Source organism: Neofelis nebulosa, chromosome 13 (genome assembly GCF_028018385.1).
Source record: "Neofelis nebulosa isolate mNeoNeb1 chromosome 13, mNeoNeb1.pri, whole genome shotgun sequence".
NCBI classification, from domain to species: domain Eukaryota; kingdom Metazoa; phylum Chordata; class Mammalia; order Carnivora; family Felidae; genus Neofelis; species Neofelis nebulosa.
This window is the reverse complement of record NC_080794.1, coordinates 39,275,256-39,290,218: the sequence shown is the minus strand read 5'-3', so window position 1 is coordinate 39,290,218 and position 14,963 is coordinate 39,275,256. Positions and strand designations below refer to the sequence as shown.

At 37.3% G+C, this 14,963-nt stretch overlaps 2 protein-coding genes across 7 annotated transcripts in view; both read right to left on the bottom strand.

The window, feature by feature from the left end:
- Positions 1 to 14,963, bottom strand: part of ADK (adenosine kinase) — a 521,335-nt gene that overhangs the window by 415,322 nt on the left and 91,050 nt on the right. The gene's annotated exons all lie outside the window — the stretch shown is intronic.
- Positions 1,340 to 12,986, bottom strand: LOC131493714 (pterin-4-alpha-carbinolamine dehydratase-like). The gene has a single exon (XM_058698398.1). It carries the CDS (start codon positions 2,084 to 2,086, stop codon positions 1,772 to 1,774), a length of 315 nt encoding a protein of 104 aa, XP_058554381.1. The 5' UTR covers positions 2,087 to 12,986; the 3' UTR covers positions 1,340 to 1,771.

Sequence of the window (14,963 nt, the reverse complement as noted above, 5' to 3'; positions counted from 1 at the left end):
AAAAAATACCAAACCTATATTCAAGAGTATGGTTACTTCTGTGGAGGATTTGGGAGAATGACTCTAGGCAGAGTATGAAAGGAGTCTTGAAGCTATTAATAATATCACATTTCTTCAATTGGGTGATAGGTTCATGAGGTTTAGTTTCATTGGTATGCTTCAAAACATGATACATATTCTTTTGTCTATATCAAATACTCTTTAAAGAAAATGTTGGAAAACATATGTGGGGAACTTTTGCTTTCTATATATTTATAAATCACTTTGGTCTTTCATAAGGACCATGAACCAAAAAGGAACATGGAACCAAAAAAGGGTGAATTTTATAATTTTGAAATTATAATTTATAGTAACTAAAAAATAGGAAATAGACTAAGAGTTTACTGAAGTTACAGCCTCCAGGAAAAAAAGCTGTTAAGAGTTTATATTAGTTATCTTATTATTTATTCATTTATTCATTCATTCATTCACTTATTCATTCATTCACTCATTCATTTTCTAAGTAGGCTTCACATCCAGGGTGGAGCCCAATGTGGAGCTTGAATTCACAACCCTGAGATCAAGGTCTGAGCTGAGATCAAGAGTCATTTGCTTAACCAACTGAGCCACCCAGACACCCCTGTATTAGTAACTTTATTAGTTATATTAGTATTTTTCAAAGATATAACAAAACTTTCACGTACATGTTCAATACAAATGCACTTAAAATAAATTTTAGAGAAAAAAAGGCGTGTGGGGGTGCTGTGCCAGGCTGGCTCAGTCAGTAGAGCATGCAACTCTGAATCTTGGGGTTGTGAGTTCAAGCCCCATGTTGGGTATAGAAATTACTTAAAAATAAGATCCTTAAAAAATAAAATAAAATTTATAAAATTATATAACAGAGTTAAGTGGAACAAATGACCCAAAACCCAGATTTTTAAAGGAAAATAATGCTTCCAAACATTTAAAAATTACAGGGGCGCCTGGGTGGCGCAGTCGGTTAAGCGTCCGACTTCAGCCAGGTCACGATCTCGCGGTCCGTGAGTTCGAGCCCCGCGTCAGGCTCTGGGCTGATGGCTCGGAGCCTGGAGCCTGTTTCCCATTCTGCGTCTCCCTCTCTCTCTGCGCCTCCCCCGTTCATGCTCTGTCTCTCTCTGTCCCAAAAATAAATAAAAAACGTTGAAAAAAAAAAAATTTAAAAAAAAAAAAAAAAAAAAAATTACAGTTTTTTATATATTTAGGCCCAAAGAGTGATAGTGATAGAAACAGAAAAGAAAAGCATTCACTTTTAACCCAGAAGGCCTGCATGGTTTAGATAAGGATCAAGTAAGCACTGGTTGCTACATTCTTTTTTTTTCCCCCAATTGAAACAATAGTTTTATTTGAGACATAAAAGCACACGTGTTTCTGTCACATACCAGGGGGTTGACTTTAGGGTCCTGGTTTCTAAGATAAGACTGTGCATCTTAGACACAGCTTCTTGGGAAATGAATTAGAAAAGGAGCAAGACACAGCCTGGCAAGAAGACCATTACTGTTGTTGGGAAGTCCCACAGAAGGGGAAGATAGTACTCGCTTAGCATACATGTGCCAGAGCGCTGGGGATAAAGAGTGGTCAGCAGTGAGGCTGGCATCTCCTCTTACCACAGCAAGGACTCTCCCCTAAACGGAGGCAGCGGAGTCCACTTGGCAATTCTGGCTGTAGAACATCTCAGGGCTCCCCAGTTCCCTCCCTGGATTCCCAAATCAGTCCCTCCACTTCCCCCAAAGATTTCAAAGAAGAAGGGCAGGGCCTATGTCATGGACACTGCTAATTGTTTAATGAAGCTGGCCAGGTTTATGTCCCATTCTAAAAGGCCTGCACATTCACGGGTGCTCAGGGTGATGTGGGCCTTACTGTACATGTTAAACCATTCGGGATGGTGGTCTAGTTTCTGAGCCTGCAGGGCCACCCTCATCATGAAGCCAAAGGCCCAAATGAAGTCTTTGAAATGGAACTGCTTGAAGATAGCATCTCTGCCTTCCAGCTCATTCCACCCTAGAGCTCTCAGGTTTGGCAGCAGCTGGTTCCTCTCCTCATCACTTAGCCTCTGCGCTTTGCCAGCCATTCTGAGCACTGCGCAGGTGTGGATGTGGCCAAGCAGCAGGTGGCTGTGGGGCAGGAGGGCAGCACCACCCACTGGTTGCTACATTCTGAAAGGGTCTCATGACTGCCTGTATATCTCACCAACAGTTAATATCAAACTGAATAATAAACACCAGAAAAATCTTGTGAAAGTAGTTTTACAAGTAGAAACTCAAAGAAAACATTTATGATCTAATACTCCTTGCATGTCCCCAGCCCCCCTGAGCACTAAGCATATAACACCAGCTTCATACACCAAAAGTGCAGCCCTTTCTGCCCACAGGTCCTGACCCCATGCTACTTAAATAAACTTACTAAGTTGCACCATAAAATGTCTCAAGAATTCTTTCTTGACCATTACACTCAACAATCTCACAACACATATGCAGTTAAGCACACTACACAAAAAAAATTTTTTCATGTAAATATTTTATTTTCAGTAGCGCTGAAAGAATTAAAACACAGTTTCTATCTTCAAATAATATACAATTTAAAGGAAATGGCAAACCAAAAATAATTTCAGTAAAGTGCAAAAAGAACTAATGTGAGCAACAGAAAGATTAGCATGATGGAGATCAAGAAGGCTCTCAGATAACCTTTTAAGGAATCTTGAATTTTCAAAGCAAACCAAAGTTAGCTTCTTGTGGAGAGCAAAAACTTCCAGAGAGAAAATTATGTAAGCACTGAAGTCAGGACACAACCAAGAAATTCTGGGGCTAACCAGAAAACTAAAGTGTGAATAAAAAGGAGGCTCAGAGGGAAACCAGATAGGGGTTTTCAACTCATTTGAAAGACTATCCTGTTGATTTTCAATACTGATACTACTGGAAGTTAATCATTACCTCTAGCTCTGTATCTTTTTTTTTTATTAAGGTTTTTTAAAAGTTTATTTTATTATCTATTTTGAGAGAGGGAGAGAGTGCAATCAGGGAAAGGGCAGAGAGAGAGGGAGAGAAAATCCCAAGCAGGCTCTGAGCTGTTGTGGAGCAGGGGTGGTGCGGTTGGGTGGTTGGGGGGCGTGGTTTGTGGGAACCCAATGCAGGGCTCAAACCCACAAACCTTGTGAGATCATAACCTGAGCCGAAATCAAGAGCCAGACACTTAACCAACTAAGCCACCCAGGCGCACCTACCTCTGTATCTTATACAGATTCTTTTATTATTTCCTTTAGCATACTATATGATTATCTTACCACTTATTTTGTAAAAATTCACAAAGAGAAACCTCATTAAAATGGACCAGGAGTACAGATGGGGAGCACCCTACCACTGGTGGTCAAATGCAGACCCAGCAGAAGAGATGAATCTTGCAAATCCATACTATTTTAGCTACTGCTTTACTAACTCAGCAGGAGGAAGAAAGGTTCTCCTCGTCCCCAGGCAACAGCCTAGCCAATGAGAGACTGTCACAACTCACCCAATGAAAGTCACTGTACTCGAACTCCCCCTTTACTCCAATGGATTTTTTGTTTATAAAAGTCTTCCTAATTTCCACTTTCCCCTATAAAAGAGCATAACTTTCTTTATTTGCTGGACTTGTCTATGGTTTTGCCACAGCTTGCTTGTCCCTAATTGCAATTCTCTACTATTCCCAAACAAACCCACTTTTGCTGATAAAATAACTGGCAGTTTTATTTCTAAGGTTAACAGATTCACTCACAGTTTTCTGATTATATCATCATAATTGTTATTTTTGCTACTAATCTATCCTATTCGGAAATCACCTCTATCCTTCCCAAGGAGAAGCTACTATTTGAAGCCTACTACACATTGTTTTACAGGATGCTTCTTCACACATTAAAAACTCCATGAGGTTGGGGACTGGGTCTGTTTTATAGACTAAGGACAAGACCTAGTATAAGACCTAACATGTCTTAAAGTAATAGTCACTATAAGAGGACCCTAAAAATGGAAGCCAGCATAGTAAAGATAGGGCTTCAGTTCCTGTTGACTGTAAAGCTGTCAAGCCAACCTGGGCTACCAACTTAGACTTCTATTACATGAAAGAAAAATTAAATTCTATCTTGCTTCTGTTGCTGTAATTTTGGACTTTCTCATATGCAAATTCAATCCTAATTGATACAACATGTGAATTAACATGACAATGAAACACTGGAACACAGTAGAGGCCAAAAATTAAAATGTTCTACCTTCTATGAATGAAGTTGAACATCTTCATATGAAATTTTTTCATGTATTTTGTTTAGTGCTACACACTACCAAGTCCTAAATTGGATTCAGTATTTTGGCAATTAATTTTAGAATCTGTCTTCCTGTAGGTATTCTCTTTCAACCTCAACTAGTGTACTGCAATTCAATTCTGGTACTAATCACCCAGAGTTAGCACAGATCCCACAAGTTAATGGACACAGTTCACAGCATGTTTCCCTCACATCAGACCACCCACACTTCTGACTACATACAAATTTGGAGTTTTCTATTACCCTCCCACAGGTTCAATAATTTACTAGAATGACTCACATAACTGAGGAAAGTGCTATACAGTTTGACCTTTGAAAACACAGGTTTGAATTGTGCAGGTCCACTTACAAGTAGATTTTTTACAGTACTGTATTTTCTCCTCCATATAGTTTTAACAGCATTTTCTTTTCTCTGGCTTACTTTATTGTAAGAATATAGTATATATTACGTATAGCATACAAAATATGTGTAAATCAACAATAGTTGGCTATTAGTAGTTAAGTTTTGGGGTAATCAAAAGTTATATATGGATTTTAAATTGCATGGGCAATCGGCACCCCTAAATCCTCATATTGTTCATGGGTCAATTGTATTTACAATTACAGTTTTATTGTAAATAATACAACTCAAGAACAACCAAATGAAGAGACAAATAAGGCGAGGTCTAGAAGAGTCCCAAACACAGACCTTCCATGCCCTCGCCTCATGGAATCAGAGCGCAACACATTTCTGCAAAGTATTTTGTTCATTAAGAAGGAAGTTTCACTGAGCTTCACTGTCCAGAGTTTTTACTGGGATGTCATTACAATGATTGGATCATTGGCCACATGAATGAATTCAATCTCCAAACCCCCTTCCCAGAGGTGGGCTAGCTCTAAGTCCAAACCCTCTAAATAATCACATGATTTGATCTTCCTGGTTGATCAGCCCCCCTCCAGAAGTGAGCTAGGGGCCCACCATGAGTCACTTCATTAGAATAATGACAGTGATAGCACAGCGATCCTAGTAGCTCATAAATAACAAAGACACTCTGTCACTTGGGATATTCCATGGGTTTTAGTTGCTCTGTACCAGGAACCCAGGGTAAAAACCAAATTCTTTATTATACAACAGGGAGTGATTCTGTCTGTTTTCATTAGCTGGCACACAGTAAAGGCCTTCTTTCCCCTCATCAAATCTCCCCCATTCTAATTTCTGAAAAACATTAATGAAGAAAATATCATCAAAGCTGCCATAGCCATGTACTAGAAAAATCTGACAAAACTTAAGGGAAGATATTATCACTCTAACCCACTGTAGATGTTTAAACAGCTACATTCCATTCTACCCCAAATCTTTCAAAATTTTTACCTTTATTATCCATCATAATACTAAAACATGGGACTCCCTTAACTGTCACTTGAAGTATCTATTTCAACACTTACACAAAACAAATCTTATTTTGAGACAGAAAGAGAGACAGACAGAGAGAGAGGTTGCATGAACAGGGGAGGGGCAGAGAAAGAGAGGGGAGAGAGAATCCCAAGCAGGCTCTGCACTACCAGTGCAAAACTCTATGCAGGTCTCAATCTCACAAACTGTGAGATCATGACCTGAGCCAATATCAAGAGTAAGATGCTTAACTGACTTTGAGCCACCAAGGTGCCCCCACAAAATAAATCTTAGCTTGTGTTTCCTTTGAGGAGTGGATCCAGGTTTTATGGACCAGTAACTTCTACAACTTGGGGAACTCTTTTTAAGGAAAAGGACACAAATTAGATGTGAAATATGTATTTAAAATATGAAAATAAGCCTCGTTAAATTACAAATTTCTATTTAATTTTTTTTTATTCTATTTAGATCCAAGTTAGTTAACATATAGTGTAATAAAGGTTTCAGGAGTAGAATTTAGTGATTCACTACTTACATATAACATTCAGTGCTCATCCCAACAAGTGCCCTCTTTAATGCCCATCACCCATTCAGCCCATCCTCTCACCCAACAACCCACCAGCAACCCTCGATTTGTTCTCTGTATTTAAAAGTCTCCTATGGTTTGCCTCTCTCTGTTTTTATTTTATTTTTCCTTCCCTTCCCCTAGGTTCATCTGTTTTGTTTCTTAAATTCCACGAGTAAATCATACAATATTTAACTTTCGTGGATTTATTTCTCTTAGCATAATACACTCTAGTTCCATCCATTTTGTTGCAAACAGTAGGATTTAAGTCATTTTGATCATCAAGTAATATTCCATTGTATATATATACCACATCGTCTTTATCCATTCATCAATTGATGGACATTTGGGCTGTTCCCACACTTTGGCTATTGCTGATAGCACTGCTATAAACACTGGGGTACATGTGCCTCTCTGAATCAGCATTTTTGTATTCTTTGGATAAATACCTAGTAGGGCAATTGCTGGGTCATAGGATAGTTCTATTTTTAATTTCTCGAGGAAGCTCCATACTGTTTTCCAGAGTGGCTGCGCCAGTTTGCATTCCCAACAACAGTGCAAAAGGGTTCCCCTTTCTCACCAACATCCTCGCCAACGTTGGCATCCTCGCCAACATCTATTGTTGCCTGAGTTGTTAATTTTAGCCATTCTGATGGGTGTGAGGTGGTATCTCATTGTGGTTTTGATTTGTATTTCCCAGATGATGAATGATGTTGAGCATCTTTCCTTGTGTCTGTTAGCCACCTGGATGTCTTCTTTGGAAAAATGTCTGTTCATGTCTTCTGCCCATTTCTTTGCTGGATTATTTGTTTTAGGGTGCTGAGTTTGATAAGTTTATAGATTTTGGATACTAACCCTTTATCTGATACGTCATTTGCAAACATCTTCTCCCATTCCATTGGTTGTCTTTTAGTTTTGTTGACTGTTTCCTTTGCTGTGCAGTAGCCTTTTATATTGATGAGGTCCTAATAGTTCATTCTTGCTTTTGTTTCCTCTGCCTCTGGAGACATGTCAAGAAGTTGCTGCAGCCGAGGTCAAAGAGGTTATTGCCTGCTTTTTCCTCCAGGATTTGATGGTTTCCTGTCTTACATTTAGGCCTCTCATCCATTTTGAGTTTATTTTTGTGTATGGTGTAATAAAGTGGTCCAGGTTCATTCTTCTGCATGTCGCTGTCCAGTTTTCCCAACACCATGTGCTGAAGAGACTGTCTTTTTTCCATTGGATATTCTTTCCTGCTTTGTTGAAGATTAGTTGGCCAGATATTTGTGGGTCCATTTCTGGGTTCTCTAATCTGTTCTATTGATCTATGTACCTGTTTTTCTGCCAGTACCATACTGTCTTGATCATTACAGCTTTGTAATACAGCCTGAAGTCCCGAATTGTGATGCCTCCAGTTTTGGTTTTCTTTTTCAACATTACTTGGCTACTCAGGGTTTTTTTCTGGTTCCATACAAATTTTAGAAATGTTTGTTCTAGTTCTGTGAGGAATGCTGGTGTTATTTTGATAGGGATTGCATTGAATATGTAGATTGCTTTGGGTAGTATTGACATTTTAACAATATTTGTTCTTCCAATCCATGAGTATGGAATGTTTTTCCATTTCTTTGTGTCTTCTTCCATTTCTTTCATAAGCTTTCTATAGTTTTCAGCATACAGATCTTTTACCTCTTTGGTTAGGTTTATTCCTGGGTATCTTATGGTTTCCACTATGATTGTAAGTGGGATCAATTCCTTGATTTCTCTGCTGCTTCATTATTGGTGTATAGAAATGCAACTGATTTCTGTATGTTGATTTTATATGTTGTGACTTTGATGAATTCATGTATCAGTTTTAGTAGTTTTTTGTTGGAGTCTTTTGCGTTTTCCACGTAGAGTATCATGTTGCCTGAAAAGAGTGAAAGTTTGACTTCTTCCTTGATAATTCGGATGCCTTCTATTCCTTTCTGTTGTCTGAATGCTGAGGCTAGGACTTCCAATACTACGTTGAGCAACAGTGGTGAGAGTGGACATCTTTGCCATGTTCCTGATCTTAGGGGGAAAGGTCTCAGTTTTTCCCCATTGAGGATATTAGCTCTGGGTCTTTCATATATGGCCTCTATGATCTTGAGGTATGTTCCTTCTATCTCTACTTTCTCAAGAATTTTTATCAAGAAATCATGCTGTATTTTGTCAAATGCTTTTTCTACATCTAATTGAGAGGATCATGTGGCTCTTATCCTTTCTTTTATTAATGTGATAAGTCACATTGATTTTTGGATATTGAACCACCCCTGCGGCCCAGGAATAAATCCCACTTGATTGTGGTGATAATTCTTTCAATGTATTGTTAGATTCAGTTTGCAAATATAAATTACAAATTTTTAAAAGGTAACAAAATACCACAAACATCATAAATTCAAGAAAGACTGGCATTTTTTAATGTTTATTTGATTTATTTTGAGAGAGAGAGAGAGAGAGGCAAAGAGAGGGAGAGAGAAAATCCCAAGCAGACTCTGCACTGTCAGCGCAGAGTCTGATGCAAGGCTCAATCTCATGAACTGTGACATCACAACCTGAGCCAAAATCAAGAGTCAGATGCTTAACTGACTGAGCCAACCAGGCATCCCAAGATTGGCATATTTTTATCAATTATTTAACCAACCTCTATATGCTCTTATATTCATACATTTCTGACTGCATACTTTTGATTTCCTTTTCATATAAAAGTTTTATAATATTAAGAAAACAAAAAGGTAACTCAGTCTTTCTGCTAGTGTGTTTGATTCAGGTTTTATTCTTGATAGTTTAGAAAAGTTTTTATCAGTTTTACAAGTTGTTACTGATAAAGTCATAAACACTGTTAACATTGTTGTCAGATTCAGGAAAACTCCTAGTAAGTTTCTTTCATATATGAATTCTAAGATTTAGAAAAAATTTCCAGACTAGCTTCTGAGTCCATATATTTAAACGATATTTCCCTTCCTCTTTCTCCTACCAGACTCAAGGAACATGTTTAGATTGCTTTAAGACCTCTGCCCTTGCATCTATATATCACAAAGCCATCAGCACAGTGGACAATAAGAATATTACTGGGAGTCATACCTATGCCAGAACAGCTAGTAAGAACTTAACAATATGCAGAAATAACTGCAAACCATGTACTCCATCTAAACATATCCCATACTATACTTCCCTATAACCAGATCCCAGAAATGCCTCTAACCACTCAGTAAGTCAAAGTGAAAATAAATAGCAATTTAACTGGTTAAAATATCTAACTTTTGACAATTTTACCCCCCCAAAATATAGCTATGTAAACACATTGCTTGGGATCCTCTCAGGGACTTGGAAGGGTCTATGAGAGAAACCCTAAAACTTGTTAACTGACTACAAATTAAACCCATATCGATTTCCTACCCTAACTTGAAGAGCAGTTTCCTATTCCTTTTATCTATTATCAAAATAATCAATCTTATTTCCTCAATGACATTTTGCTACTTTAACATATAACATCTAATTTCTAGAACACGAGCATTTCTAGCTTCTACCCCAATAAAATTAGGTGTAGACACTAAAACCGAACATTGACACAAAAACTGTTCCAGTTTCAAGCTTACCTTAATAGTAATGCAAGCCTTGCAATGGCTTTTTTTTTTTTTATCTTTATTTATTTTTGAGAGAGAGCGCACGCAAATGAGCAAGGGAGGGGCAGAGAGAGAATGGCAGACACAGAATCCAAAGCAGGCTCCAGGCTCTGAGCTGTCAGCACAGAGCCCAACGCAGGGCTCAAACACACAAAATTCGAGATCATGACCTGAGCCATAACTGAATGCTTAACCAGTTGAGCCACCCAGGCGCCCCCACCATGGCTTTTTTTGTACTTCAGGTGAAGGGTAGATACTTTAGACCATAGTTCAGTTCCTTTCATTGGTAAATATGAAAAAAAAAAAAATCCAATTTAAAGTGGCCTAATAAACTTCCTCCAATTTCACATAAGACTTAGGGTGGCTTTAGAATTGGGTAATTTAACAGCTCAAAAATATCACTAAGGATCCAGGTTCTCTCCATCTTTTCACTCTGCTATGTAGTGTTTTGATTTTACACTCAACTAGCCCTCATATGGTTACAAAGTAGCTTTCAGAATTCTAAGCACCCACTTATATGGATAACATCCAGAAATGCAAGGCTAAGGACCTTTCCCAGAAGCTCCTCATCAAGCCTCCCCTCATGTTTCACTGGCCAGACAGAAGTCACATGCTCATCTCTTAATTAACTAGCACAAAAAATGGGACAAACAAGATTGACCCAGACTGATAAGGCAACTCACATGGCAGAGGGGTCAGCCTACCCACACCACACACACACACACACACACACACACACACACACAGAAGGATCTGCCACAAGGACAACAGGAGTAATGAATGGTTGGTGGGTAAGCTTTTTATTAAGTAAACTGAATAGGTAATCTTAACCAAAATTACAGATTTCAGCTATGACATATATTTAATTATAGGGTAGGGCTAGATGTCTTTAGATCCATTTCAGCTCTCATGTTCTACAAGACATACAAATAGCATAGTGGTTAAGAGCCTGGGCTGTAAAGTCACACTGACATTTGTTTGAAAACCCATTCGGCCACTTATAAAATCTTGGTCAAGATACCCTTCTGAAAATCCAGATAATAGTAATATTTAAGTCACACTGCTATGAGATTAAAGGATGATGAATGTAAAATGCTTAGCATTTTAGCTAAGCTTCATAGCAAGCACTCAATAAATTTTAATTAATATTATTGGCCTATAATATACATAATTGTTGTGATTTTTGCACTACGAAATTAGAATTTAAGATAACTAAAACATTGCTCATTTCCAAATCAGAAAATAATTCTATGTCTCATATTCTATAAATAACAGGCTGAGATATACCTAACACTTACTACCTCTCTCCTAATTCTTCTCTTCTCTTGGAGAGGCATTTCCTCCACCTGCAACTTAAGCACCTCCAACATTCCTTTAGATTTATTCCTCCAAACTCAACGTTACAAAACCAAATTCATAACTTCTTCCAAATCATATTGCTTTTACTTTCAAAGATAATAGCATCACTATTTATCTATACAGATGTCAAAGACAAAATTTTAAAATCTTCCTGGATGCCCTCTCTCTTCATTCATCAGTCACTAAATCCCATCAACTCAAACCTCTGAACTATATTTTGAATCCATCCCCTGTGTTGTTCTAAAGTCACTACTACCTCCCTATAACAGATCCTCATTATCTTACTCATTTCTATTACGAACAGTTTTCAAATTAGTATACGCACCTCCAGCCTCAATTTCTACCTCATCCTATTTTCTATCAACTGTCTTTGTAAAATGCAAACTAAGCATGTTTGCTTGCTTAAAAACCTTCCACAGGTCCCAAATACCTCTCATATATAAACCTAAAACCTTTGCCCAGTATATAAGACCTCTCACAATCTGCCCCAACCTACATGTGTAGCTTTTTCTCTTTCCACTCCTTCCACAACATACCTTGTGTTTTAACCAAACTAAACAATACTTCACCATTCTCCAAATACACTACTCACTCATGTTTCTGTGTTTTCATGCAGATCACTCTATACTGTGGGTTCATGCAGAACCTATTAACATAGATTAACTAATCCTCTGTTCATGTTGATTCCTCTGTTCCCAACTAATTTCTACTCATTCTTCAAGTCCCAGCTCAAATATCAGCTCTTTGAGATAGCTTCTTGCATCCTGCACAGCTAGAGGAATCTACTTCTCTTATAGAATTTGACACATAATTTAATCATAGCAGTTATCTATCACACTGTATGATAGCTAGTTATTGCCTGTTTAATACTCCTGAAGAGAATGAATTTTTTTAATGTTTATTATTTTGAAATAGAGAGAGAGAGAGAGAGAGAGAGAGAGAGCAAGCGAGGGAGGGGCAGATAGAGAGGGAGACACTGAAGCAGGCTCCAGGCTCTGAGTTCTCCAGCACAGAGCCCAACGTGGGGCTCAAACCCACGAACTGCAAGATCATGACCTAAGCCGAAGTCGGACACTCAACCAACTGAGCTTCTCAGGCACCCCTGAAGAGAATGAATTTTTAAGGCAAGGTTATATCTTACTAATCTCTACATTTCTGGGATATATAATAAGCATTTATAACTAATGTTAACTGAATGAATAAATAAAAAGTAGCAGAATAAGAACTTAAGTCATTAGACTCCATATTATAAGCTTTTTACTAGAAACACTTACTGAATAAGAAATTTAGTATTCAAATCTGTCTTAGACTGTGAACTCTATAAGTGAAGGAAAACTTTCTGATGCTCTGTATCCAATGTCTAAAGTCAAGCTTTACACATAGTTAAGATGAATAAATATTAAATTAATTAATTAATTAAACACAACCTTACTATACCTGCAGAATGGAACAATCACTTAATTTGTCTAATGACAGCAGATTATACAGGAAACCCTTTCTTTCAGTTCTGGTCTAATTTCTTAACTATTTAAATATCACATACGGCAATCTTATTTACACTGTATAACTGAAGGCAAGATTCTACAGTGCCATGGATCTTCCTTTGAAAAGAGGTTATAATGTATCAATCAATCAATATCTATTGCTTCAAACTGGCTCATTTTACTCACTCACTTGATACCTGAACCCTATAGCTAATTTAACTTAAATCCTATGCCACGCCTTCTCTGATGAACAAATAAAACTCAGTGTGCACGTGTGTGTGTGTGTGTGTGTGTGTGTGTGTGTGTGTGTGTACAAAATAACACATTATAAGATCTCAAATTCTTTTTGGAAGTATTAAAAATATATGTGATATATAAAGATACATGCTTATATACAGAAATACAAATACCTACTCCCAAATGAAAATAAAGCCAAATATTTTGTGATTATCCATTTATTTCTAGTAATAGTAAGAGTATGTATTTCCCTCTAGTACCCCAAGAAAAAAAGAGTTAGAAACATTAGGGTAGACCCATTTCTCCTCTTCTCCCAAAATACTCTGCTAAATTAGGAAGTTATACAACATGTATTAATGCAGTCATCATTTTAGTGATTATATTACAACGGACTCTACTACTTATAAAACCACCTACAATTAAGGACGATTTCACACAAATATTGGTTATGGATAGTTTGGAATATATGGAAAAGAAACAGAAAAGAGTGGTAATAAGAGGCAGAAAATATTTATGATCATAAGCAAATTAGAAAATAAACCCCAAAATATCAAATCAATGTACATCTTCAAAATGGCTTTTATTTTCCTTTCTAATGCTTATCATCCTTTCCTCTTCCAAATTTTTGCTACCAATCAATCATCTCTTCAAATGGCTTGCAATGAAAGGAATAAATAAAACACACACTCAAGAAAATCAATTTTAATGCTCATGGCAAGACCACAGATCCATAAAGTCTTCAGGTCTATTGACTAGTTGATATAAGGGTGGAATATATCTACTAAACCAACTGTCCTTTTAAAATTAACTCTTACTTAAAAAGTAAATAAAATTCTTATAATTAAAAGTTATTTTCAACAAATATACCAAGCATATAAAAACAAAGAATCTTAAAAGGTTATTTAATCCAATTAACTATACCTTCTTGATTCGTGTGACAACCAAGTAATTCCTACCAAGTAATCCAGTCTATAACACCTCCTGAGAAAGGGAATTCATTACCTCCAAAACAAGTTTATTCAATTTTTGCATTTCTTTACTACTAGAAAGTTTTCTTTTATTGAGCTAAAATGATTCAGTCTATACCATCCACTCATTAGTTGTTCTATCCTTGAGGTTTCACAAATAAATCAATAGATCTAATCTCATTTGCACATAAAGAAGGTGCTTCAAATGAAGAAGGAGGCTTATCATATATATCCTGGTTTTCTTTCTTCTAAGTTAAAACTACCAATGGTTTTCAATCCATTTTCATGACATGATTTTAAATTCCTTCAACAATTAAAAAAAGGGGGGAGGGTGGATGGTTTTAGAATCTATCCTCTCAATCATGAGTTTCAACATGGGAAATAATATACGGCTAACAAAAGAGCAATATAGAATTATTATCCTCTTACTGTTTGAAACCTAAGGATAGAATACTTTGTTCTTCTATGAGTGGACTGCCATAAATGTCCAGGGAAGCTTGTATCCAATGTTTTATTGTTGATGGGGGGTCAGGGTAGGAGGGAAGTAAAGACGATAATAAAAGAGTCTCTAAAATATGAGAGGCTACCTCTTTGCCCTCAACTTTATTTTTTTTTTGACACTAAGGCTACACTATTTCATGTATCAATTCCCTTTTCCTGCTAGAAAGTTCACACTTTATAGCAAAGTTATACTAGATATTTTATGCGTTAAAAAAAAAAAAAGGACACCATTTTATTGTAGCTGAAGAATCAGGTGAATGTTCCCAACTTGCTCATGCACTTAATAAAGTTAGTTAAGGGGCACCTGGGTGGCGCAGTCGGTTAAGCGTCCGACTTCAGCCAGGTCACGATCTCGCGGTCTGTGAGTTCGAGCCCCGCGTCAGGCTCTGGGCTGATGGCTCGGAGCCTGGAGCCTGTTTCCGATTCTGTATCTCCCTCTCTCTCTGCCCCTCCCCCATTCATGCTCTGTCTCTCTCTGTCCCAAAAATAAAAAAAAAAAAAAAAAAACGTTGAAAAAAAATAAAGTTAGTTAAAATACCACACGAAAAAAA

Excerpts from the sequence above, each read along its gene's own strand:
- LOC131493714 (XM_058698398.1), bottom strand. The coding sequence starts at position 2,086 with ATGGCTGGCAAAGCGCAGAGGCTAAGTGATGAGGAGAGGAACCAGCTG.